Below are 27,282 nucleotides of genomic sequence, written 5' to 3' on the forward strand. Positions count from 1 at the left end.
TCGTGTTTATTCTCTATGCACCGAACGGAGCTTTCTTATTGCACTGCTTATATACTGTGTTAAGAATTTGTACATGGTTACATTTGACAATTACTTATATTTAGCTTCAGATTCATTTCGATTTTATAATTTAACCCTCACATAAGGATCTCTCATGTGAGTAGAGTGTGCTTCATCAGTGAACATTAATTGAATATATTACAAAAGTGTTCTTTTCGTTTGCTTTTAAGACTCCTTCATCATGGATAAGAAGACAGTGATTCAGATGTTGCAAACTGACTTCGTTCGCATTCATAAAGAGTCAGAAGAAATTTCAAAGACTGTGCAGGATATGAAGCAGGAAGCACTGGATTATATAAATGCTTTACTTGGACAAATAACATCAACAGGCACAACTTCACTGCTTGCCAAAACTCCAAAAGTTCCAAAGAAAAGAGCTACCAGAATTAAAGCTATTCCAGAAAATGACGAAATGGAAATGTCTGATGATGGCAACAGTTTGTGTAATTCAACGAGTACCAGATCTTCTCGACTGAATAGTTTAGCTTTAGAAACATCAGAAATCACATCTGGTAGATCGAAAAGAGGAGCATCCATTAAAGCAGCAGATATAATTAAGAAGCAACAAGCAGTATCATTAAATACAAAATTAAGAAGGCCATCTAATGAAGGGAGTGACTTGCCAGTTGTAGAAAGGGTTTGTATTTTTAATGTATACTTTAATTGATTTTTTTCTGATTCACATTATCAATAATCAATATTTATTTTATAAAGATTATCAAGGAAAGTCGCTCAAAGAGGCCAAAAGATTCAAATAGTTCAGAAGATGAAGATACAAGACCAGCAAAACAAAGCAAGATTACCAGAAAAAAGACTCAGTCTAAAGTTAATGATGAGACTCATAATCTGACTGAAGATTTCTTGCGACTGTCCAAAATAAATGAAACTCACATCAATCAAGAGAATCAAATAAGAGCTTCAGTCAAACGTAAACTTGATGACCACGATGAAGATGCTAACACAACTATAAAATCTGAACAATCAGCTAGAAAAAGCTCATTGACTAATGACGAACCATCTGCTAAAAAGGCCAATTACTCAAAATTCTCTCCAGAAAAGCTAAGTGCAAGTAAAGATAAAACAATTTCCATTGAAAATATAAAATCAATTAAAAAAAACACTAGATCATCTTCCTCAATTGATGTTAAGAATTCAACAAAAGTTAATAATATTATTAATGAAACATTAGACATGAGTAATGTCAACGAGACAATAGCTTCAATGTATGAGGATGCAATTAATAAACCAATTCCAATTATGAACTCAACAATGAATCCAAATACCACTGTAACATTAGACAAGATTATAAATGTAACTGTTTCACTTGAACGTTTGCCAAGTACAAAAGTACTCAATGAGACTGTCACTATCAACAAGATTTCAACAAAGGATCCTCTCTTACAAGTGAACAACACTACAAAAAAAATAATTGAAGATAAGGTCATTGAGGATAAACCAACAGTACCATCTATTAAAGCAAAACACGAATCTAAAATTCCTACAATTTTAAAAGCTCAAAGAGATGAGAAAATAGGAAAGTTTAATGACCTTATTACAGATGACGAGTCATCACCTGAAAGGAAAGAATACAAAGTTCAGAAAGAAAAAATTTTGAAGCAACAGAAGCGAGTAACAAGATCTAATGCTTCTATGACAAGTGATGAAGATGAAGTTCAGCGTACTCCAGTGAGAATGAATCAGAATTCAAAGAACAAAGATTTAAGAGGATCCACGTTAAAATCTACTTATAAACAAGCAGCTTTGTTTAGCCCATATGCCAAAGATTCTGTCAAAAAAAGAGTGGAGGCTTTTGAACAAGTTACTGTCAGTCCACAACAATCAGAAACAGCAACAAGAGTCACAAGAACGAAAACTCGCGCTCTGGCTGCAGCCACAGAACCACCTCCCTTAACCGTTGCTCAAAAACTAGCCAGAAAATCATTGGCTAAGGCTAAAAAAATTTCCCTTGCAAAACATGCGAAAGATAACGATGATACAAAAGAGGTCAGTAAATTGCATATTATAAAGTAATCTTTAATTTGTTTATGCTAAAGTTTTAAATTTTGTATTAAATACATTTTTCAGAATGAAAACACAAACATTGTCAAGCCAACAAAGTCAAGTTCTTCGGAAAAATCAGCTCAAAAACCAAGTGGGAAAACCACACCACTAGGAAAAACTCGGATACAAATGCCCAGTTCTGTTACCAAAAATACTTATGCAACACCTTCGAATTCTCAGTATTTAAGTGCCGTAAGATAAATGAATGACAATATAATACACAAAAATATGCAAAGCAAATAGAATACGTAAATCTTTTACTTTCAGTACTCGAAACCTACGACGGGCAGTCGGGGAAATATTGTTACACACGTTGATTCTTTTATACAGTCCTCCAGCACATCGGCATCTAAACAGATAGACAGAGTAGCTGAGGAAAAAAGAAGAAGAGCACACGAAGAGGATGCACGACGAAAGCGCGAAGAACTGTTAAAAGCTCAAGCTGAAGAAAAGAAACGGTAAAATTTTGTAGTATAATTTGTTTTTTATAGCTCGAAGGTATTTAAATTAAATATGCTGAATATCGTTTTTAGGAAACGCGAAGAAAAAGAATTGAAGAACAAATTAGCAAGAGAAGCGAAGGAAAGACAGGAGCAGGAAAAAAGATTAAAAGCTGAAAGAGAAAGGGAAGAAAAAGCTAGATTAGCGCAACAGATGCAAGAAAAGCAGAAAGAGGAAATGGAAAGGAAGCGTATAGCGCAACTTCAAAGAGCTCAGGTAAAGTGTTGGGACAATAATAAATAACAAATTATTAACTAAATTGCTTAAACTTAAATTGTTAATTGCAGGAAAAAGAAGAGAGGAGAAAACAAGAAGAATTATTACGCTTGCAACGTTTACAAGAACAAGAGGAACAAGAAAGGTTACTTGCTGAACAGAAACGTCGAGAACTCGAAATGGAAAAACGCAAGCAAATGGAAATGAGACAACAAATGGCTGAAATGAAACATCAGAAAAATCAGATGGAAAAAGCCTTACTTTTGGCTAAGGTTTGTATATTATTTATTAATTTTATCATTCAACGCCTTGACAATTGCACAGATAAAAAAAAATATAACAACTCGATTGCAGGCCAAGGCTCAAAAGCAGGCGCCATGTAACTACAAAATGGATAGCGATCCAGATGAAGAAGAGTCAGAGGATGAAAGCAAGCCCAAACATCAAATTCCTTATTGGGCATCAAGTGCGTTATCAAAAATTTGCCAATTAAATTTTTTTTTTTTAACAACTTGAAAAATGTTAATTTTATTGTAACTGATTATTTACAGAGAATGCTCGGCAACCACAACTGGCGATGCAGCAACATGTTCCATGGAGGACAGTATTAAGGTTTTTCGACGCGAAAAAGTGTACGCCGGATCTAAGAGATCTATTTCAGGGTATTGACCCTAGAAAACTGAAACGATCATCCAGTGCCATTTGGAAAACTCCACCGCGATATTCCATGATGAATTGCTCGATCATCAAAGATTGAAGCAAACTTTGTATTCTTAATGAAACTTTTGATTTAGTAAAACCTGTATTTACTCTAGTATTTATAAATGTCGCCGAAATCGTTTATGTAAATAAATATTGCTTGAATCTATTTCATTGTACAGATCTTATGAAGGGCATTCCTTGGTCACATCGCTAGAAGTATTTTTTAGAACTATAATAGTAGCATACGAGGGAAATGCAAGGAAAGTGAACAGGAGAAACAATAAATCTTAAATGAATATTTTATGGTTTCAAGGCCTTTTATTGGCAGCTTGAATTAAACAAAATATATTGCATCATCGATGGCGCCTTACAATTTCGTTACACAATCATCAATTAATCTCGTAGCCGCGTACCGCGATGTTTGATGCTTGGTAAGTTTGCAAATGTAAAAAGAGAAGAGATCGCTAGCGTTCTATTCAAAAGCTCTTCGGTGATTTTTTTTTCTATTTTATTTCATTTTTCGCAGAAGACATCAATGCATCGCGGTAACTTCTCGCACGTATATAAATATATATTAATATTGCTCAAGGTCATGCAAAATTGTACGTTATATATATATATATATATATATATATATATATATATATATATATATATATATATATATATATATATATATATATATATATAATGTGTATGGAGGGATTAAACATTATACAATATTTATTCACGCAAACACTTTGGCTGCGTTGTTATGACAAGAAAAACGAAACAAGCCAAACGGACACGTACAATGTCTGCATATATAAATATATATATATATATATATATATATATATATATATATATATATATATATATATAAGTAATTTTCTGAATAAAAGTCTGTATATGAAAAATATACATTCGATTTGTGTTTAGAATTGCATTCTAACAAAAAGAACTTCTCTTACAAGAATGAAAGGTCTGACGGTCCGCTTGGCTATCAAAGATTTGATTTACTTTCATTTGTGGTCGCTTACATACTACGATACAGCAAACTTTGAGTCAAAGTTCGCCTGCTTAAAAAACTATCATCTCATCGCATTGTATAGTTTAAAAATATAAAAATTCATGTACTTGTGAAATGACGAAATATTACTCGATATAACTACTTCGTTTCGATGCTCGTTTAAGATTAGCATAATAAAATTGTTTTAATTTACTTTTCAAAATTTTATCATTTACTTATCACTTTGCACAAAGAATGTTTTCGCGTTTTCTCTGCCAGAGGCCCCGGCTCGTGGCTCCACGTTACAAAAAATCACGGAGATTCCAGAGCGAAGCGGAGGCTCTGCTACGTACGAAAACTCGTCTCGCTAAGTCTAAAAAATACAACTTTGAGAAAATCTGTAACGTCGTCACAAAGTCGTTGATCGTTTTAAAAAATTCTTAAATTTAAACTTTTTGCTCGTTCAAGCAACATCGTGTATTTATTACTCGTGTTCCAAAGTACAATACTGAAAAATTGACATGTTTACATCATCATTTTTATTACACATCTTCGTCGCTCGGACGAGAAAAAGATCAGCCTGCGGCGAGTCTAGTCGCGTCCACGGCGTGTACAACATACGAAAAAAGAAATCCTCTCGCAGCGAAGGGACACCTAATAATATGGCAACGTGTATCATCATCAGCATGAGCAGTGCTCGTCGCGGCGCGAACGTCCACGCAAACTAAACAAATAACTCGGACGCGTCGGCAACGTCGGCCAACGGCGCTCCTCATTCGGGGTCGTCCTCGAAGTCGGCGCCGGCATCGACGAGAGCGAAGCCGGCGTCGTCGTCGTCATGGTGCTCGTGGCGTCACAAGCTCACGAGTTTGGGCGGATTGGCATCGGGCGAGCTGAGGTCGACGGCGGAGAGGTGGTGGTGTCCAGTGGAGTTACTGTTCGAGCCGTTATTCCTCTGCTGGCTGGAGCAAGAGGGTACGAGGGGCGTCGAGACGGGCGTCAGCCCGGTGCCGCCCTCCATGAGGGAGTCGAAGTTGAAGGGGATACCGCTGGACGGGGTGGTGATTGGGATACCGGCGACTTCGGCGGCAGTCTTCATGAAGGCCGGGGTCTCGATCGTCTTGAATTGCAAGGTCGACGGTCGGGGCTTCGGCTCGGTGAAGATGGGCAGCGAGGTGGGTCGATGCTGGTTGTTGTTGTCGAAGCCGACCGGGAGGGAATTGGGTCGGTTCGGTCGTAGGCCGTTGTTGAGATTATTGTGCTGCTGTTGCTGTTGTTGTTGCTGTTGCTGTTGCTGTTGCTGTTGCTGCTGCTGCTGCTGCTGCTGCTTGTTGCAGGAGTAGTCGGTGTGAAACTCGTCGGCGTGGAGATCGGTGGCGTTGCCGTTCGTCGTGGGGGCTTTGCTGTTGAGGACGATCACGGGCTTGATGTCCGGCGGCGAGGAGGAGTGCAGCCGGCAGACCGTGCGGTGGGATTCGAGCATCAGCTCCAGGTCCATCTTCATCTGCTGCAGCTCTTGGATCTCGTCCTTGAGGTTCTGCTTTTTCTGTTCCAAGCCCTCGGTTTCCTGCAACATGACAAATCGGTTAGATACGCAATAGACGTTATTCGTTACGCAAAGCCGCGAGAGCAATTACGCGCCATAAAAATAATGACTTTACGCGTCGATTTTACGAGGGCATAATCGAGCTAATCGCTCGAACTTGACACGGTGCTCTATGTGTAACGTCCAGTAAACCCGTTTCTTGCTTACTCGCCTCTGAATTGTATAGCCGAGCTTACGCAATTAGCCTTACATAACGAGTCCGCAAAAGACAAAAAAAAAAAAGAAAAAGAAAAAAAAACAGAGGCACTCACTTCTAGTAGAGCATTGGTGTGGTCCATCCTGCGTTTGCGGCACCTGGCCGCAGCCATCTTATTCCTCTCCCTGCGGATCTGTCTCCTCTCCTCCTCCTCGGGACTCATGCCGACGGTCCTGGTGGGTCTCCTTCCGCCCATGTTTCTTCTGGTCGTGGCAGTCGCCGGTTGTTGTTGTTGTTGGGTCTGAATTTGCGTCTGCTGAACCTGCTGCTGTTGCTGCTGCTGCTGCTGCTGCTGGTGCGGTTGCTTATGCTGCTGTTGCTGCTGAACCTCCAGCAGAACGTTGTTGTGCTGTTGCTGTTGCTGTTGTTGCTGCTGCTGCTGCTGCTGCTGCTGCTGCTGCTGCTGCTGCTGTTGGATCGCGTTGTTCTGGGTCTGGGTGGGCGTAGGCTGGGACGGTTCGATCAGAGGTGGCACGAAGCCGGCCTCGCGGCTGTGGGACGCAGGCTCCTCGTTGAAGCCGAGGAATAACGTATTCTCGATCGAGCGCAGAGTCGTCGGGGTCAGCGTCGGTGTGGTACGGGTCGGTACGCCGCTGTGCAAGCCCTCCAGAGGTGACACCAGCTGTTGACAGAGAAGAACGATTTTTTCGATTAGTTCAAACGTTTTTTCATGTGAATTCGCGATTCGGCTTAGCCTACAACGTATACTCGGAGAGGACGGGTGTATGGGAATATACTCATAGCTAAACTTATTTAGAGAAGAGGCGAAGGTTTCACGGAACTCGCAACAACTCGCGATCGATTGGCTCTCGAGGCAAATATTTTTCCGCGCGACGGAATCAACGAACTCTCGCAAACGCGCGAGAGCCCACAATATACACGTGATTTCCACTTTCATCCAGGCTTACGTGCGTTCTCGCAGACTCGATAAAAAGGGCAGCGCGCCGAGAGATAATGTTATATCCACAAACAAAAGCAGCGAGCGAAGCAAAACACAGAGCAAACTTAATTACCCCTCTCCCTCGCTCTCCCCTTTCGCCCGTCTATATTTAGCGCGGATGAACATATATATGTATATATAGGAATTTCGGCCCGTGACGAGTAATAAATCGGGGGGCTCTTTGCTGATGCGCGATGCGCGTGCGCGGGGTATGATAATCTTGGAATCGCGCTTTTCGAGTTCAAACGATTTGTGCGGGTTATACGAGACTTTTACTGCGCAGTATGGTTTAAGCGCGAATTAGCGTTTTTTATCGGTGGACTGGCTGGACCTTTGCGGTGCAGAACAATGCAGCGATAAAAATATCCGCATTATCCGAGGCTCGATAAGGGAGCTTATTGCTCGGATAAGGCAGCTTTGTATTGTACGTCGGTAATCTCTTCTTCTCGCATAATAATTATTTCCTATACTGGACGTGAACGAAGCGTTTACAGAGGTATCAATTAACATCTGCAGATCGAAGATAACGAGTCGTCTGCGCAATTAGCGGCAGACTACACACGGCGCAACAAAAATACGCATCGAGCATCGTGAGCGCACAACAAAGAGGCTCAAAGAGCGTCCGACGAGAGAGCAGCGGAGCTGCTGGATGCTATCATTGCTAAATTTGCACGCGCTCATCCCTGGCTTTGGTCACTCTCGACTCGCATACGTACGTATACATACGCGAAGGTCGCGCGAAATTTTATATATGGACATGCGCTCGAGCTCGGGCCGATTTCGCTCCAAAAGCGGCGCCGACGGCCGAATAAAAAACAAGAGTAACTCCGCGGCCGTGACACTCTCCCCACTGATATACTTCGTGTGCTCGCGAGTGAGCTGTGAATATTGAAAATGTACGAAGGGTATATTCCTCGCTATATAGCGAAAATGTAGGAGTTACCGAAACAAAGACACCACAACGCCACAGAGAGCAGCTTCAGGTAAAGCAAACAACACAGCTTATAACGTCATATCTTTCCTCGGCGGCATTGTACCGGGCAAGTGTCATCGCTAAAATTACGCTTATACCGCCGCCCACACGGCATCGCGGAAATCGTTCCCGCGCGCGCGCTCACGTTTTCGTTTCGTATGTGCCGTATATATCGTGAGAGATCGTTGACGCCCGATGACGAGTGTCTGTGTGTGTGTGTGTGTGTGTGTTTCTTAAAACGCGGATGATGTGTTTGCTCTGATGGATCGATTCTTTGAACTCGTAAGAGAGCAGCTCTTTTGGATCAGGTTCAACGCTTGGCGTGTGAAATTCGCTGGATTTAAGGTTTAACAGCTATTTTCCGAGGAACGCATAGCCGACCTTTGAATATAGATCGATACCATACCGGTCAGCGCGACCCACACCGCGCGCTCAGGGCTTATCGGCGAGTGCACCTCTGTGCAGTGGCTCTTATCGGCAGCGCGCATCGATAAGCCGACGCGTGGCTGTATACGCCGTATGCAGTCGGACTTGTGGAAAAAGCGCGCGTTCGATTTCCGACTCGCCAGCGAGTGTGTGTATTTATCGAGCGCATCTCGCAGACGGACTTTTGTTTACTTATTATATTATTATAATATTGTTGCGCTTCCTGGAAGTACACAGCGCCGATACCATATTGCCTCTTTATCTCGCTCCGTCCGCGGTTAAATGGAAATCAGACTTGTACACGTCGGAGTTTAAAATTTTAATTCGTGGCAACAGTAGCCCGATTGCCCACGAGTCCCTGTTCTGCAGCGGACGGAGACAAAGGTATACATAAAGCAAATAATCTCTCGATGTATACGTATAGCGTTATAGCGCGCACGTTTGCTCCGCAGCGCGATTTATAATGACTCGTATAATCTCGACGGTTATACCGAGCGTAAATCAATCGCAATTGCATGCGCATGTGCAACAGCGTAATATCTATCGCCGTCTCTCGAGCGCACAGAGAGAGAGAGAGAGAGAGAGAGAGAGAGAGAGAGAGAGAAAACGGAGGCTTATCGCCGCCGGTCATTATTCCGGGGCACAAGTATCTCCTTCATACACGTTACACGCGAACGAGGGGGAAATCGCATACTCGATATACTCTTTATGCTCGTTACTTACATCGATGGAAATTGAAAGTACGCGTCTGCGTTTCATTTGCGCCGAGAGTTAATTTCAAACAGATCGAGCTCGCGCGCGTGTAGCCTGAGAAACGACGTCGTTACAGCGCGAGGGAAAGCCTTTCTCGGTTATATCTTAAAAAAAATCGAAGGGAAGACCGCGTATACGCAGACGCTCGGTTAAAACAACTGGCCGTTCACCTTGCTCCCGATCCGGCGGCGAACGTGACTCTATACACACAATACATCGCGGCGCACGTGTGTGAGTCGCCGCAGCGCGCATGCGTGTGCGTGAATTCGAGTCGCGACGCGTCGGGACTGGCACGAAACGGTTTTTTAAATCGAATCGTCACATCAGCGCGCCGCGCCGAGAAGGATCCAGTTACTGTTTTATTACATCGCTTGCGAAAAAAGGAGCCCATTGTTTGTTGCCACCAAAAATAATCGAGCGTAAATCACACAGAGCGCAGAGAAGCGTCCACCCACCGCATGAACATGCAACAGTTTCTCTCTCGACGCCTATTTTTTCCTCTTCTCCGACGCGCAAAACGAGCACCGCACGCGCACGTGCGCGCGAATAGAACCGAAAAAGAAGAGAAGCGTCGAGCCTCTCTGCAGCAGGAGAAAGACAGATTGAAGCTGAAAGCGCGCGCGAGGGAAGACGCAGACAAAGAAGAAGAAGAAGAAGAAGAAGAAGAGGCCGTTGCATTTCGCGTTCGCGCTTCTATAAATAAGCCTCGTGCTCTCTATCTCTGCTACCGCCGCCGCTCTGTTGCAGACAAAGGGCGGTGTATCGGGCTCTCTCTCTCTCTCTCTCTCTCTCTCTCTCTCTCTCTCTCTCTCTCTCGGGTTGCGAAAGTGAGTCGCCAATATTTATGTGTATCGTTCCACCTCGTTATCGGTCTCTCGTCGGAGTATATAGGGAAAAGAGTCGCGTGTGCTCGGATTTTCCAGAATCACGTGCGTACTTATTACACGAAATTGCACAACGCTGTACGGAATTATTATAGCGCGAAAACACCGACGCACTCTCGAACTTGAAAATTCTATCGGAAATAGCTCTATCGACGACTTGCGTGGGCGGCCGTTACTTAATCGCTCTTTCTCGATTCGTGCATTCGCGGAAACTTCTCTCGCTCTCGAGAGTGCGCGAGCACTATTTTTACACGCGCGCGCACACACACTTACACACATACAGCTATATGCCCCGCGGAGAGGAATGCGCGGAGAGATTTCGGCTTTAATTGAAGCTAATGATTATACACAGGCACACAGGCCGTTTGCGAGGAGATTTCCGGAGTTATTTCGGTTATCGGTTAGTTCGGCGCTGTTTGATTTTTGTGTTATATAAAAACGTGTTAGGTGTCGTGTGTCTTTACCTGCTGGTACAGCAGTTCCTGCGCGAGGATGTTCGCGATGTCGATGGAGTCCAATGTGATGGCAGCCATTGCGTGTTCTTAATCGAGTATACAGTGATACGTAAGACCTATACGTACAAGTTCGATGTCGTTCGAGAGAGTTCGCGATTTTCCTCTCGTTGTTATATACGATAAATATATACGGTCGTTAAACTAGTCGAAGAAACTTTTGGTCGTTCTCTCAATCGTCGTTACAATGTATAATGGGGGCTATGAAAATAGCGAGTTAGCGGTGAAAGGGAGAAGATTAGGGGGCAAGGACGATCGTTGTAGTTAGTATGTGTAGGGAGATGGATCGGTTAATCGATGAAAATCGTTCGTTTATGGGCTTTTCGTGAAGAAGTCGAGTATAATATCTTGGATAATCTTCTTCTTCGTCGTGGTCGTCGTCGTCGTGTGATATAGATATCTTATCTTCGTTTTTCTTTTTCGTTATTCGTCGTCGGCGCCGGCGACGTCGTCGCGCTGCGTCCCCTGCAGACGCCTCTTTTCAACTGACTTCTCTCGCTCGCGGGCGTCGCGACGCGCGAGCTTCTCCCCCAAAAATGCGAGAGAGAGAGAGAGAGAGAGAGAGAGAGAGAGAGAGAGAGAGAGAGACGTCTTAGGGACCGAAATAGCCCGCGCGCACGAATTTTCGCCAATAGACAGAGAGAGAGAGAGAGAGGGGGGAGCCTATGCGCGATCGGGTGGGGTTGGATTCTGGCTCTTCGAGGAGTGAAAGTAGAGAGACTCGCGGTGGGCGGTGATACTTTTGACTATTGTTTGTTTGTTTGGGGGAATAAGCGCTAATTGGTCGGGTTATCTTTCGGCCACTCAATCTCCGGAAAACCAATCGCTGCACGGTAGCGTTTTACGAACACACATATATAACGCATCGAAGCGGAAAGATAGTCCAAAGGGAGAGGAGAAGAAGAAGAAGAAGACGCTATATACCCCTCTCTCCGGGGCTAAGTCTTTACGACTTTCCCATTAGACTCGTCCCCGCCGCGCAGCCCTCGTCGCTAATGGACGAGGGAGAGGATACGACAATGGCCTCGTCGTCGGGGACTACGGCGTGACAATAATATAATGTAATCCCCTCCCCCCCCCCCCGCCACCGACTGTATAATCGCTCCTCAGGAATTCGTCGCGCTGTATATATACGGTATTACAGAAGGACTACCTGCCTGTCTTTTTTATTTTTTGAGTTTTTGAACACACGACATGATGCGACTGTCGCTGAGTTACAAGCATGATACACGCGATTATTTTATGCGCGTTCGCGGAAAAAAGGGGGTACTGCTCGAGAAACAGAGTGAATTACGAGCGTCGTACGGAGAGGTGTAATTGCCGAGCGGCACTCAATGCCCGCCTTTATTTAATCGAGTATACATACGTACGCGAAGTATGTAATTTTTTCTCTTCAAAGGGAGAACGAAACTCGCGAGTTCTGTGCGTAATGCACGCGTACATTTTATCGTCGTCGTCGTCGTCGTCGTTGCGCGATTTAAAGTTTATTTACGACGCGGATTTTCGTGAATTATCATCATCGTTAATTCGGTATACCCCTAACTCGCTCTTGATTTACAAATCGTGCAGTGGGCATCGCTGCCAGATATATTCACGGCTTATTATTCATCTCCTTCTTTCTCGCGAGTATAGAAATCCCGCTTACGAATCCCAACGACACCTGTGGAGCTCGCGCAAGCGCACTGCGAGCTTGTTACACCTATATCTATATAAACGTACTCGTTTCTGCATCAACGTCGACTTGGACAGGCGCCAAGGAAAGTCTCTCGACGCAAAGCATTAAAACGGGACGTGGCCCTTCGCGCGGACACTCCTACGCGCGTCTTCTCGCGAGTCGTAAAACTTTCTCCGGTTTCGCGGTGCGCTGATGATGCTGTTTTGTGCCGGGGTTGCGGCGCGCGTGGGTGCGCGCGAGTATCGATTGTGCAACTTTTTCCAGCGACGCGCGATTCGGCCTCTCTTGTTTAACGGCTATCGTCGTCGCTGCGATAATAAAGTCTAGAGCTTTACGCGCCTCTTCTTTCGAACACGCCGAGGACGATTTTTCGCGTAATCGTTCCACTATACTGTGTTTTTATGTGGGTCTGCGCGATTTATCGTGTATCAGGTTTATTTTTATAATCGTGTCGACGGTTTTCAGTAATTTCTTTTTTCTAAGGATTGATGCTTAAAGTTTTGTTTTTGCATAGGAGCATCCGAATCCGCAACCTCAAGGTCGACCGCAATAAAAAAAATAATCAACGACAACGTTTTGAGAATTCGCGAAATCGGCCATATCCGCAATCGAAATCGCGGCGGCGACGACAGATAAAACCGTCGCCATCGCAGCGCCGCCGCTGAACTTGAAAAGCACGTGCGGACACGCGCCGAGCCGATCAATACTAGCCTCGTACACACACACACACACGCATGCACATACTTTCTCGACATATCCCAACACACTAACCGCTCGATCTCCTCTTTTCGCGCTTGTACACACACAATATATCCATTTTTTAAAAGCGAAGAAGATGTTATTGGCACAGGTCTTATCGGCGCGTTTCCTCGATGTGCGCGGTCTGCCGTGCGTTCTCTACGCGCAATGACGACATCGCGCTTCTATTTTTACGGATGATTTCTCGCCGGCTCTCTCGCATTATCGCGCGCGCTCGCAAGCGTATGTGCACTGTTGATACAAAGAAAGTCGCGCGAGAGAGGCGTGCGAGGAATTTTTCCGACGAACTCGACCGTATTATCGAGTTATTGAGAGAGAGAGAGAGAGAGAGAGAGAGAGAGAGAGAGAGAGAGAGCCAGCCGATTACACACAGGTATATACCGTGGATTTTTAGCGCATCACGGGGCGAAGACGTGCCGGCTGCATTTGGAAAGAGCATCGTCGCTTTTTCTTTTCTTATCTGAATTTACGCGAGCGCGAGAGAGATTGGATTACCGCGCGGCGGCGAGGCGCACCGGTTGTCGTAACATTCGCGACGAGTATCGAGGAATTTTTAAACATCAAACACAGCACGTGCAGCCCATTGTCTTTCCCCCGATGTCAACGTACCTCTCCCTCTCTCTCTCTCTCTCTCTCTCTCTCTCTCTCTCTCTCTCTCTCTCTCTCTCTATGCTTTTGCAAACTTGTCCGACTTTTCAAACATCGCGTATATAGTTTTCGACTAAAATATTCTAATCCAATGCGTGCGACGGATCAAAGCCCGCGTCGTCATTACTATGCACTTTCCTGGCACAAAAGAGACGAAATCTCTCGCGGCATCTCGTCCCCATTCAACCCTATACAAACCGGCGCGGAAAAGCTTATTTTTCCCCGCTTCGTCCCGATCCACTCCATAATAATGCGCTGCACCCAAAAGAGCCGGAGAAAAAAACTGGAGCTCCGAGTTCTCTGCCCTCCCGCAGCTAACAAAGAGCTCGCCTATATCTCTCTCGAATATAATTCGAGCGATGACCTTATGCAGCAGAAGCAGCAGACGAGACTGCATTCGAGGCGCGCCGAAAAATTCACCATCCGCGCATAGCAGAGCTGATGGGGACAAAGAGGAGTCTCGGAGGTGAAAAAAGCGGCGAAAACGAGAGATTTTTTTGTCGTCGTCGTCGTCTCGGGAGATGATTTATCCGTTTCTATAAATAGCGCATCGGCTCTCTGCAGCAGCCCTCTTGAAAACGCACGAAAGGCCTCTTATAAAAGAGCGTCGTCGCGTCGTTTTGAGTTTTTAAAGCCCACGCTCGATTTCGGATAAGAAATTTCTGGAAATCGATTTGCATAAAGAAGATCATATCGCGTCAGAGCTGATGCTCTTCCATTACGGGCTGCTATAATATAACGCACGTGAAGCCGCACAACAATATCGCTGTCCTCGTGTGTATTATAGTATATACCTGCAGCGCAGTAGTGCTCGTATTTTCTCTTCGCAATCGGCGCACGTCGCCGCGATTTCCACGCCAAGATAAGAAAAATCGCGAAAATCAGGTCGGAATCGGAGGCTGAGCGGTCACAAAGCGCAAACAGACACACGGCTTTTCGCGCGCAAATTGAAGAAAAAATTACTCTATCCCTCGATGTACACCGATGTGTAAAAAAAAAAATCAATCCGCGCAGCCTCAAGAGAGAAAAAGGCCAGCGGCAGTAAAGAATCCTGCGATCAAGGCTGCAGAGGTATACACATAGTCGGCGTAATCCTTCTAAGCGCTAATCACCGCGACTCGCATAATATACTTATACTTACACACACACACACACACGCGCGCGCGCGAGAAAAGAAAGAACGAAGGGAAGCTCGCGGCCTTCGTCGCGCGCTCATATGCGAAATCGCGCGCGGAGCTGCGGAATGCACCGCCGCGCTTTACGAGTATTCCATAATACATTTTCCGCAGCGCGACGCGAAAAGAGAGCGAGAGAGAGAGAGAGAGAGAGAGAGAATTTAGCGGCGACGTTACGTACGTACAGCCTTGGAGAGGAAAAAGAGAGGCAAAGAGGAGAGGTTAGCTAGCGGTTGCAGTTTTTCTCCTCCTCGCGATCCTCCTTTGTGCACGCGATATGCTATGAGAGAGAAAGAGGATTTATCATTTCTTTTTTGCTCTGCGGGATCGACGGCAAAACGAGTTTTCGGGCTTTTCGCGCATTCGGAGTGAAATTCCGCCTCGAGGTTCATTGACTCTCTCTCTTTCGGTATCTACACCGTTTCTCCGCTTTTTTTCAGCCGCCACTACGACCAACTTACTGCGCAGTGTGTGTCGGTCGACGGAAACGTATTCTCGCGAGTGAAGGAAAACGCGCTCCGGATCTAAAAGTATCCTGTCTTCTGCTCATTGTATGTGTGTGTGCGTTACAATACATTCGAGAAAAGTTCCAAGTGGAGCTAGGAGAGCGCACGAAAAAAGCAAAAGATTGCCGCGCGCCGACGGTCGAAAGTGTAAACAGGATGGGGCGCGCTTATCTCTCCGCTTTGAGCAAACGTTTCAATCGAAAACCGCCGAGTTTTTTCTCCTCCCCGGTATCCCATCCTACATGTATATACTTGCATCCGACACCTCTGCCGGTGTTCTTCCGTCGATAAGTCGCAGAGAGACGTCGAGTTACGGCGTCGATTTTTATGTAACGATAATAATAATATCGCGAACACCATGATGCAAAGTGACGCAATGTTTACACGAAAAAAAAACTGCAACGAGAATTCGAGGGAAAAAACGTACGGCTATAAGTAAACGCTCGCGCGCGCACGTGTAAAGATTTCTCAAAAAAATACACACGCGGCGGCGCCGCGTGAGAGAAAAAATCCAACAAAGCGAGTGTCTCGCGTAATTGAGGACTCTGCTCGCGCGAGCCAAGGACGCGCGAGAGTTTTACTACTCGGAATCCATCACAATCGTCATCTCTCTCTCTCTCTCTCTCACTCTCGCGCGCGCACGCGGTTGTATTTTTAAAAAAGCGCCAGCGGTTTTCCCACACTTTAAGACAGATAGTAGCTGCGCAAGCCGAAAGCAGGATTTTCGTTTTGCCCAGTCATGCTATAGCGCGAGCGCCTCATTGTTGTCGTTATTGTAATATGCAGAAGGGAAGAGATATATCCCAGATCCGAGGAAAAGTACAATGGGGAGTTATCTGCGCTTTTATCAACGGGACATGCCCGAATAGTCGAGCCCACCTATGCGACTGAGCAAATAGATAACAACGCGTGGAACAAGCATGGAAACACGCAGAGGCTAAAGCCGCGATTAAACGAGAGGAGGAGCGAAAGGTGCTGCCCATCACGTCAGCTGACGTCAGCGCGCGTTCAACTCGAAAACAACACGAGCAGCGGAAAAAACGCTCCGTGTCGCGCTGCTCGCCGAGGCGAAGAGAGAGAGAGAGAGAGAGAGAGAGACGCCATGTTTAAAAAATATCCTCGCGAGGGTCAACGTTTTCGACTGTATGTGTGTGTCGGCTTCCGAATTAGACGATCGGAAGTGCGAGGTGCAAAAAGTTGGGACAAATAGCCGGACGCTAACTTCACCAAGCGAATTTCGAGCGAAACAAAAGGTGATTCCGCGCCGGATTTACGCTATACGCAATAAAAATAATAAAAATACATGATCTCGCAACGATTCCCCAGAGGGTTGCGCGCGCAGCGCGCAGAATCCTACAGGTGGTACCTATACTCGTCCGATCTCTCATAAACACACTCACCAAGTTGCTCGTTACAGCAGCTCCGAAATCACGTCCAATCACTCAACGATATATACAACTCTCTCACAGAATCGCCTGCAGGGGAACTCCGCCACTCTCGCGAGACCTTGACTCTCGTCGCTCCTCTGCGCACACAACAATACGTGCTCGAAGATTCAAGGAGCGTGGTCGTCGCGCGCAAAAAAACGCTCCGCACAGACAAACGCACCACCGAAAGAATATAATATCGTAAGCAGAGGCGCGCGGCGCAAGGAAATCGGAGCTGCGCGTAGCGCACTCGACGCCAGTCGGAATGACACTGACAGTGCTTCGAGCGAGAGGCAACCGCGGCGGCAGCGCGCAGCCTTCTGTCATCGTGCTATCACCACATGGCCGGCTGGCCGAACAACGGCGGACTTAGCCGAGCTCGGCCGAACGCGCCGACGGGGAATTACGTGCTCTGCGTTACTGTGGGAGATTTCTCCGACGTGTGTGAGTGTCTGCGTGTCTGTGTGTGAGCGAGTGGGTTGCCCCGTGACGTTCCTTTTTTTCGGGAGAATTCGGAGAGGCTGCGCGATTTGGGAAGTGGAAAAATCGAGGAGTGTGAAATCGATTTGCGTTCCATCCTCGCTGGCTGAATTTGGTTTACGATTGTCGCCCTGTAATCTCGCAGAAATATTTTTACGCGGTGTACAGCGCACGATAATGTTTATTCCTTTCCTTGCCGTATAAGTACGTTATACGCGTTCAAGTTTGCCGCGCTGTTATTGTGCGTTTTCTCGAGCGCTTATCGCTCAGATAAATTATGCGAATTATTTGTTTACACGTTTGGAGAAAACCGCTATTGCGCAGGTCTCGAATGTATTTCCATTGATTCACGCGTTAATCCCTCGCGTCACACATTTGCAAAGTGAAAAATATAACAAACGAACATCTGCATTACCGACCAAGCCGCGCGCACGTTTTTCACCTACTTGAGCAACGAGCATGCAAATCTCGCCGGGAACTGTGTAATGGCTCGCGTTTAAATTTCGCATTATGATTCAATCGCTCGATGGAATTGTCGCGATTGGTATACGCACCGACCCGATGACTCATCGCACGACAATCTATATATGTATAATACATTGCGAGTGAGAGAGAAAAAAAGGCGACGAAAAACCTGATCGGAGTAGGATGATGAAGAAGAAAAAGGCTCGCGATGATACCGGGAAATTCGACTTTACAAAGTTGCCCGCCACGGTTGCGTCATGTTGCTCGACCGTACAGTATTATATTATATATAGCGCGTGGCTAGCTGTTGTGCAAAGAGAAACCGCTATACACACACACAAGTTCAAAGGCTGGGATCGTAAATTCGATCGGCGAGATTGTTGCTTGCAAAATATATTTTTACGCGCGCGCATAATTGAATTTTAGCCGCGCGGCCAATATAGTATCGCAACCGGAAGTTTTCGATACACACACGGCGTATTTATACCTCATTATCTCGTTTTCTCAATTATCGGTTCATAATACGCAGGCTCGCGTTCGATGCGTAAATCAACCGAGTCCTACTTTAGAAAAATATCAGAGCCTCGTTATACGTACATCATTATATTATCCTCTAAGCCTACACACACCGCAGACGATCGCTAAATTTAGAAGAGCTTTTTTCCTGCACACGAGCATATCTCTCGCTCCCAAAAGCAAGACGAATTCCGATGCCCGGCTCGTTTCCGGTTCGGATGCGGCGGAGACTCCTCGGGTCGTGTCGGCGGAAATCGCGAGGCCCGAAATCGAGCAGTACCGCGAACTCGAGAAAGAGCAGGTAAGAAGAACTCATTTGCCCAAGATTCTCGGTATGTGTTTGCTGGGTATCAATTTGGCGCGCGAGAAATTCGAGCTTGCGAATGAATTAATGCGTGTGTAAAAGCTCGTTTCCCGAGCATAACTGTGAACCTTTGAGACAACGAGCAGAGAGAGAGAGAGAGAGAGAGAGAGAGAGAGAGAGAGAGAGAGAGAGAGAGAGAGAGAGAGAGAGAGAGAGAGAGAGTCGACAAAGGCATTGTTCGAGAAAGCACGAGGCGACCGTTATTCTTCTTTCTCTTGCTTTGTACATCCTTGTTACGTCGCCGCACGAGCCGAGGCGCGAAAAAAGTTGGCTGCGACCTTCGCCTCGTTAGTGCGATCTGATTTATTGGATAAGAGGTTTTTTTTCGTTATAATTTGAAAGTAGCTTTTGATTGAACAGCGGAGACTTTCTCTAGGAAACTGCTGAGAACAATCGTTTAAAAGCGTATTATCTAGAACTACTATACATATAGTCGACACCTTTATGTGACTTGTCCCGGGTGCGTCAAATATTTGACGGAGATAAGCGCGTTTTCGAGAGATTTCCTCGGGTCCTCCGAAAATACACTTATTACGGGCTATACACGATGTATAGGAGAACAAAAGTCACGTCTTCATAGAAGGAGGAAGTAAAGTATCCCACAGAAGGGGATACAGTGAATTAGGAGCGCATAGGCGCTTGCCGAGAAGCTGCAACGGCTCAGTTTAATAGTTTAATTGAGGCCCGCTTCTTCTCGAGATCGCTCATTGGCGAGATTATTATTATTGTCGTCGTTATTGTGAACGGTGCCGCGTAGCCGGTCGCACGAAATATCCACCGATCGCTTTAATTATATGCAGCGTGCGTGTTTTTAGCCGAGTTTCGCGGAATTTATAGTATTTACGATAGGCAATTAAGAGCTACACAGTATATAATCGGCGAGTCAAAAAAAGCTTTCTCTCTCTCTCTCTCTCTATGTGCGAAAAAAACGACGACAAGTGAGCAAATTGACGTCGTCGCGGAGATAAGCGAGCTATTCGGCGCCGTAGCGACTATAATACGTATAGGTGGGCGTGTAAAAATCGTTAAGCGCGAGAGCTTCCAGGAAAACGTTTCGCACTATCCTCCCACTTTCCGATGCTCATTCCGCGCTGGGTAAACTTTTTGAATTTTTCAAACATAGTGCGGTAAATAAGTTTCCCAATTGCTGTACTCTATAATGCAGTCCGCACGACCAAACATGTTTGTCGGAGAGAGATTTCGAGCGAGAGTAAACAGCCCGACGCCCCCCGGGAAATACCCGTCGCTGTGTTTTCTTAGGCCCATGTAGCGATGAGCTTTTATATAGAAAAATACGAAAACCGTAAATGCTAATTGGCCGCGGGCAAATGTACAGCGGCATTCGCCGCGACCATTTTTAGCGCACAAAGAGAGCACAAGAGACGACCGACGGACAAAGGAGTGTTGCCGCGGCGGCAAAAGGTGAACGAACGTACGAGAGTTGCTTCGTTGCATCGTCGGGGAAGTCCCGAATCAACTGCGATAGGGCGAGATTTGTTCGTAAATATCGAGATTACCGGATTTACGGGCCTCTAATCGATCGCCCCCCCCCCCCCCCCACACACTCGCATAAGAAGAACGCGCGAGATCCATCAAGGTCCACCCACTAAAAAAAAGAAGACACCTCGCGCTAAATCACACGCTCCAAACATTTTCCCGACGCATTCCTCGAGACAGGCAATTATCGTATCCGACACCGTTCGGCCGCGGAGAGGAACCTAAAATAAAAGCACACGCGGCGACCCAACGAAACACGGGCAAAAAGAGGAGCAAGGCCACAGAGTTCCGAATTCCGCAGCGCTCGAAAGATATTGAAAACGGAGATCCGGAGAGTCTAAATCATGACGCGGGGGGGAGAGAAAAATAAAAAGGAGCAACGCGCGGAGAGGCGGACAAAGAGAGGGTAAAAAATGCGTCGAGCGTGTTCTCTCTCTCTCTCTCTCTCTCTCTCTCTCTCTCTCTCTCTGCGGTTTGCACGCTCTCTCGCTCTCTATATGCTCCGGAGAATTCCTGAGATGTGACGCAGCCGCGCAGGCATTTCCGTCGCGGTGTGTGTGCAAGGAGGGGGGAGAGGCTTGCACTTCTTCGGTTTTTAAGAACGACGATTTTTCGAGATACGCGCGTAGACTGGTAGCGAGACTAATAACCGGCGCGTGAATAGTCCGTTCCGCTCGTAGAAACGGCGTTTTCACGGTAGCTTATATTCGACTCTTTGGTAAACAGAATAACAAGAAAAGGAAGCCTGATAAAATATGCATGAGCTATATCCCAAATAAAAATCGTACAGCTCGAAGGAATCAATTATTTATTCGTGCGACTGAAAAAAAAATTCAGCATCACACAAAACTATCCCCCTCAGGAATAATACACGCGCGCGCGCGTATAATGTTATTCAAAGGGGCCTTCTTTCCCATCGGTGTCCTCCCACCTCGAGAGAAGAGACATAGCGCGAGCAGAAGCGTGAGAGATTATTCCTTACACGAGATGATTTCTGCTGTCGAATATCAACCCCGCATGCGGGCGGCGCACGTGGACCGCTCTCTCGCTCTCTCTCTCTCTCTCTCTCTCTCTCTCTCTCTCTCTCTCTCTCTCTCTCTCTCTCTCTCCCTCTCTCTCTAAACTGTCGCTTCGCTCTCCCTCGTCGTTTCTTTTCACGCCTGACCTGTCCCCTTATTCCTCTCTCTCTCTCTCTCTCTCTCTCTCTCTCTCTCTCTCTCTCTCTCTCTCTCTCGGACCGTGTGTTGTAGGTCGGATGAATGAAAGGCACTTCATCATGCAGCTCCGGAGAGATGATTCCTTGGAATCGTATGGGGTGCATCGCTCGCGCGGTCCCTTCGTTGGGATATTACATTCTCGTCGTTTCACCGAGCGGGTTATTAATAAAATTGAATACGATTTTCACGCGGTGCAGCTCGGCTCTGGCGGATCGTTGTTTTTTTCTCTATTTCGGAGCGTGAACGTTTTGGGTCGAGCTGTTTGAATTTTCGTAGCCAGACGTTGATTAATTCTCTAGCTCCTCGTTAGGCTCACGATTGATCGTAATCTCGTTTTATATTTGGATCGATATATACACTAAGTGCACGAAAGGCTTCTTTCGAACAATAACATTTACAGCGCGAAGTATGTGCTCTCGGCACAACGCAAAAAGCCGCGAGTTGACACAATTAGTCTATATTATTCAAACACCTTTATCGGGCGTCGAAACAAAAACACTCTTATCGACGCACAAAGAAATGCGCTCTCAAGGCTACATCGCGCTGCATTTACGCACCTGTCGTGCAAAAAAAAAAAAAAAAAGAATAACTCGAGGAGCAACAAACTATATAGACGTCCCGTTCGGTATACCGGCGGAGAAAAACGCATTCGCAGAAATCGCGAATCGCTTCCGCGCGATAAGGCGAAATATTCGCAAAGCAAAAAGTAGCGCGTGAAAAATCGAAAAAAGAACACAGCGCATAATAGGGCGCGTGCGCGCGCGATAAGAGCGATCGGTTCCGCGGCGTTTACCTCGTTCGCCAAATAACGGCCGCGCTGCGCAATAAGCAAACTTTCGCGCCGCCTCTGGCGCAATCGGCGTATAGTCAACCGCCGCGCGCGCGACGGGATATATAGGTATAACCTTGAAGCTGGCGAAAACTGGGTCTCTGCTCTTTCTCTCTCGAGACGCATGCGGCAGTCGTGATGTCTTTCTTTTTCGCCAGAAACGACGATTCACGCCCATACGGCGCCGCGATTCATCGGGTATTCAAGAAGCTCCTTCCCGCGGGCTTTTCTCCTTTTGTCTCCCTTCCGCTTCTCAAAGGATCCTTTTCTCCTCTTTGTCCACCCCGCGAGCGCTCGTTAGAGACACGGATTTACGGTTCGCTCGTCGATCGCGTTGGAAACATAGAGTATATCACAACTGCCCGTAAAGTTCAACATCAACGGTTCACGAACATACGACTAATTAATTCCCGAGAAGGACCCTCGCACTCGTCCGATAATCGCATTACGGCCGAGCGCTCTCGCTCACAAATCATAAACTTTACGTCGGCGGCGTCGTTACGAAGCTCTCTCGCAGCGAAAACTTTCCGGCTCCCCGAGAGGAGGAAAATGAGATTATAACGAGCCGCGCGTGCACTTTCCGGGAATCGTCCCCGTCGGTGTGTATAAGTGTGTGTACTGTAAAAAGGAGAGGCGGCAATCCAGCATCGCTGTAAAAGGTGGATATTAGGGGGATCCGGAGTACGGCATTCCCCGGGCGAAAGTATTTAGTATTGTAGCCCCGCGCTTGACGTCAGTATACGTGTGCGAGAGAGACGGCTCTCTCGGATACTCACGTACGCCGCGCGTATATCTTTCGACGGAACTGACCTCCTTTCGAGGTCGCGCGCGCACGGACACGCGCTTGATTTTCCTTCGAACTTATGCATTATGCATCGATATCGCGGAAGAGAGAGGGAGAGAGAGTTTCGAAAAAAGTGTCCTGCAAGTTCGGGAAATTTCGAGCTCTGACGTCGAGCTACATATCGCTGATGTAATCGTGTACGGCTTGGATAACGCAACGCGTGGATCAGGTGTCGCGTGTAGCTTCCGAAATGTATACGATCGTCCCACCGATCACAGATATACAGTAAAGATTAGAGACACTCGAGTCATCTCTCGCTCTGTCCGATAAACTGTTCAATTAACTCGACAAACGGTGTCTGACGAAACGTCAGACAAATAAAGCAGTAACGATCTAGAAAAAACCGGAAACGATTGAATCACGCCGTAATAGAGGCGCTAGCGCGAATCTCGGAAGCCGCTCATTGAGTGCCGCAGCAGGCGAGTCATCGCGACGCGCGGTGACATACGCAAATTCGCGCGCGCGAGAGTTTTTCTCGGTATAGAGCCGCGAGTAATTGTGTGTACGAGCGGTTCATTCATAAATCGAGAGACGCCGACGACACGTCGTTTTGTACTACTACGCGGTGAGTCAGAGCCGCGGGAGAGGCGTCGCCTCGTATCTCCCTCTCGCGTGTGTGTACGTTATATATGCATAAGTCGGTCACGCGCGAACACGTGAGATCCTGAGCGGTGGCGCCACGCGGAGACTCCTTGGACCCGAGATATTCGCCTACTTCCGGTACCGAGAGTCTCGGGAATGCGACTTTTCGATCGCTCAGGTGCAGCCGATAATTAATTGCCGTGAGTCAGAGCTTTCATTGGCGCTGCTTGTTTGCGTTAGTTTTTTTTTTTTTTTTTTTTTTTTTTTTTTGTGAAAAGTGACGTGGGGCTTTTTTGTGTTTCCTCTCGCGAGAGCGACGACAAGTGTATACGCGAGCATTTTTCAAGAGCCGTGTCGCGACGAGAATAGATGAATGAAGCAACTTCGGCGTTAGTCATCGGTGTTTAGTGAATGAATTATGGCTCGAAAAAGTGCAAGTGTTAGCAGCGATAACGTGCAGAAGCTGTTATCAAATCGACTGAGCTATACCACCTTTTACTAGGGAAAACCCGCTCGATATGAGTCATACTCGCTATATTAATACGTATCCACTTCTTTTCGTTTATCGTAGACGAATTCAAGCCTGAATCAGCCGTCGATGCGTTATTTTCGATTTCCCTCTCGCGAAACCAAACAAACGAAGAAATGTCTCAAACGTCGTCTACACCACTTCCTCATGTTTACGTTACACGAAACTCTCGCCGTAGCCATTCGTCTCTTTCGCAATTTTTTCCGTGTACCGCGCGGTATTACAAGCGAGAGGGAAGAGATCTCGCCTGTTGATGCCCATCGTCTCAAGAGCCGTCGGCCGGCACGCGACAATTTATCGACGGAACGACGCTCTTTTTTCTCTCACTCTCCCGGCGATCATTCGTTTAAGAGCGAAGAATATTGAAAAAGCGACCGCTTCGAATTAGCACATCGACGGCGTTGTCCCGAGAAAACTGAAAATTCGAGAGATTTCTTCTCCTCCTATACCCGTCAGTGATAAAACGAGCTCGACGCCGTAATTCCGCGACGAGAAAAAAGCCGGAGAATTCGTGCGAATTAACGCGTGTCATCGCGAGAAAAGCCGTCGTGCGAGAAAATTGTCGCCAATTTAAAGGGTAAAAACTTCTCTCTCGGCGCATTCCGCGTCAACGCGTGAGATTCGCGTGGTGCGGAGCGTCGCCTGCGTCTTTCATTCATTCATGCATCTCTCGGTCGGCATATGATGTGCATCAGTGTGTGTGTACATTGAAAGTTCAGCTGCGCTGGCGTCGTCGTCGTCGGAGCAGTTGCTCGAAACCCTCCGCTAATTGAGGCGGGTTAACGAGCGTTAACTCCGCGCTTCCTGTCAGATTTAACTACTTTCCTTGGCGTTTGCTTTTTATTTTGCACAGAGCCTTAGACACTACTCCCCTCGCGACTGCGAGGAGGCTAGTGGCCCTAATTAAACGCCGTGTCAATGGGCTTTGCACTTCATTGATTGTCAAGGATTTTCTTTCGCTGAATGGAGACGACGATTCAACTGGCTCTGATGCCTGGCGCTCGCTAGTGGCTTTCTTTTTTTTCCGAGACGACGACGCTTGATTGCGGAGCCTGGCACGATTGTTTCGGAAGGATTGAATTCTGCGAGGATGGATCGCGATTTTCGTAACCAGTTATTGTTATCATGACAAAACGAGACTGGCGTCTCTGCGGCTCGGTGAATCATCCGCGTTTTTTAAACATCCAGCGAAATATGCACGTTGACGCGCTCTTCCGGTTCGGTTGTTAATCTTCTTGCGCGCGAGGTGTACTTAACGTCTTCAATTAAACAAGCGCATACATCGGAGCGGCTGATTAAGCTCGTTCGTGGCAAACAAGTGTGCTTATGATTTTTCGAAAGTATACACACGCGCGTAAAATTACATCGAGCTGTAAATTTCTCTCGGCGCATTGATTTATCGACGTTTAATGCTTCGCGCGATGATTTACGCCTGTCCAACTAGGTATTGTAGCGTACACGCGAGTAGGTATTATATTCTCGGAACATCATTAAAACTTTAACGCTCCCGTAAAAATGATGAGAGCTATTTTTATACGAGAATTTTTCGTACCAGCAACCTGCAATTATTCTGAATAAGGAGCGATTGTGAGTTTAATGAAATAATTGCTGTGTGTACATACTCTCGAGCGCACGAGATTCCAATCGGCGAATTCGCGGCTGAAATCGAATTCGAAACTCGCACACCCCAAAAGAGCATCGATCCTCCCTACGTAGTACAACAGCCGGTCATAATCCCCGATTACATAACGCCAGCAGCGCGTCGGCAAACATTGGCTCTATACATATATATATGCAGCAGTGTCGGTGGCTTCTTCTCGGAAGACCTTCGCGGTCACTTTGCGCCTCGTGGAAAACGACATTGCATTAACTAATATATAACGCACCTGAACGAGCGTCACATCCGTCTCTTCCGGTGATTTCTTTTTTTCTTATCGTTGTGTGTTTGGATTTATTTGTTTGATGTGTATTTTACGAGGCTGCAGTAATCGGCCAAGAAAGGTTCGTGCGCCTCGTAACGACGCGAGGGATTTGTCGTCAACGAGGCTCGTTAATGAGGGCATTTTGTAGATTGCTTTTGGAAATCGCTATTGGCTGATTAGCGCTTGCAGGATTGCGGTCGTTAGGCGAGAACAGATTGGAGCTATACAGGCCTTTTAGGGAATATCGAGCGGCTTATTCCGAGAAGGAAACTCGAGGCGGGAAAAATGTTCCTTGTCCTCAAAAACTCGAGAGAAGAAAAGGAGCTTGATTCGAGGTGGAGAAAAAAACGGCGAGCTTTGCAATCTCCGCCCGGAAATGCGTGTTTGTCAATTACATAGCGTCGCTCGCAAGGAAATGCGCAGTGACGCGCTTGCGCTTCCTGGCGGTCCACATTTATTTGCGATAATGACTGATACCTATTCGATCGCTGCCGCAGTACTTACTGTTATTAAAGCCTTTGTCTCCGACCGCTCGCGTAAAAACAAAGATTGAAATTTCTCTGAAAGTGTATTTAATCGCGCTGTCAAAGTCGGCAAAAACAGCACACGGATTTCTCGCTAAAACCGCGAAAACGTGCCCGACAATCGCAATCCTTTTCTCTTTAATAGCGAGACTTACAATAACGCGTGCGGCGAGTTTTGCGTCGCAAATTGATAATTTCGCGTCTCGTGCGTGGCGAATCTCTTGTCGACGAGAAGAAGAAGAAAAAAAGAGAAGAGGAAAAGGCGTCGCGGTCGGAGATTATGATAAATCATGCTAATGATTTCTCGGAAGCGCCAAGCGCGCGCGCGACGATCGTTGCGGAAAAAAGGAAGCCGAGCGTAAAAAACGAGCGAGTATCGATGGAGACGTGCATAATGACTTAACCAAAGTGCATATCCGCGTTGAGAGGATAGATGGTATTTTTAGAGAAAGAGCCACGGTATGTATTCGAGCTACCGCATTGTCTCGAGTATACGAATTAA

General features: G+C 46.4%; 2 protein-coding genes across 5 annotated transcripts in view; one reads left to right on the top strand and one right to left on the bottom strand.

Annotated features, from left to right (window-relative positions):
- Positions 1 to 15: 15 nt before the first annotated feature.
- On the top strand, positions 16 to 3,706 carry LOC100680339 (inner centromere protein A). 2 transcript variants are annotated; one of them, XM_016984935.3, is made up of 9 exons: positions 16 to 156; positions 231 to 697; positions 775 to 2,064; positions 2,146 to 2,313; positions 2,389 to 2,579; positions 2,655 to 2,838; positions 2,910 to 3,110; positions 3,193 to 3,304; positions 3,390 to 3,706. In XM_016984935.3, the coding sequence occupies exons 2-9, from the start codon at positions 242 to 244 to the stop codon at positions 3,593 to 3,595; spliced, it is 2,808 nt and encodes a 935-aa protein (XP_016840424.1). In that variant the 5' UTR covers positions 16 to 156; positions 231 to 241; the 3' UTR covers positions 3,596 to 3,706. The 2 variants fall into 2 exon arrangements, with proteins under 2 accessions (XP_016840424.1, XP_032454980.1); XM_032599089.1 differs by having other exon boundaries at positions 150 to 697; positions 3,390 to 3,699.
- Positions 3,707 to 4,976: 1,270 nt separating this feature from the next.
- The window catches only part of LOC100116598 (transcription factor kayak), a 41,250-nt gene continuing 18,944 nt past the window's right edge, over positions 4,977 to 27,282 (bottom strand). For 2 of the 3 annotated variants that reach the window (XM_008208412.4, XM_031928773.2), the window contains exons 2-3: positions 6,389 to 6,955; positions 4,977 to 6,098 (exon numbers count right to left, since the gene is read on the bottom strand). In XM_008208412.4, the coding sequence (XP_008206634.2) occupies positions 5,385 to 6,098; positions 6,389 to 6,955 (1,281 nt within the window). In that variant the 3' untranslated portion in view covers positions 4,977 to 5,384. Of the gene's footprint in view, positions 6,099 to 6,388; positions 6,956 to 10,773; positions 11,893 to 27,282 lie in introns of those variants that run through there. The other variant, XM_008208411.4, reaches the window with a different exon arrangement.

The sequence above is a fragment of the Nasonia vitripennis genome, chromosome 4 (assembly GCF_009193385.2).
Source record: "Nasonia vitripennis strain AsymCx chromosome 4, Nvit_psr_1.1, whole genome shotgun sequence".
In the NCBI taxonomy this organism is placed as follows: Eukaryota; Metazoa; Arthropoda; class Insecta; order Hymenoptera; family Pteromalidae; genus Nasonia; species Nasonia vitripennis.

Bases quoted from the DNA above. Each gene is read 5' to 3' on its own strand.
- LOC100680339 (XM_016984935.3), top strand. From the start codon at position 242: ATGGATAAGAAGACAGTGATTCAGATGTTGCAAACTGACTTCGTTCGC. The intron at 698-774 runs GTTTGTATTTTT...TATTTTATAAAG, and splicing joins ACTTGCCAGTTGTAGAAAGG to ATTATCAAGGAAAGTCGCTC. The intron at 3,111-3,192 runs GTTTGTATATTA...ACTCGATTGCAG, and splicing joins AAGCCTTACTTTTGGCTAAG to GCCAAGGCTCAAAAGCAGGC.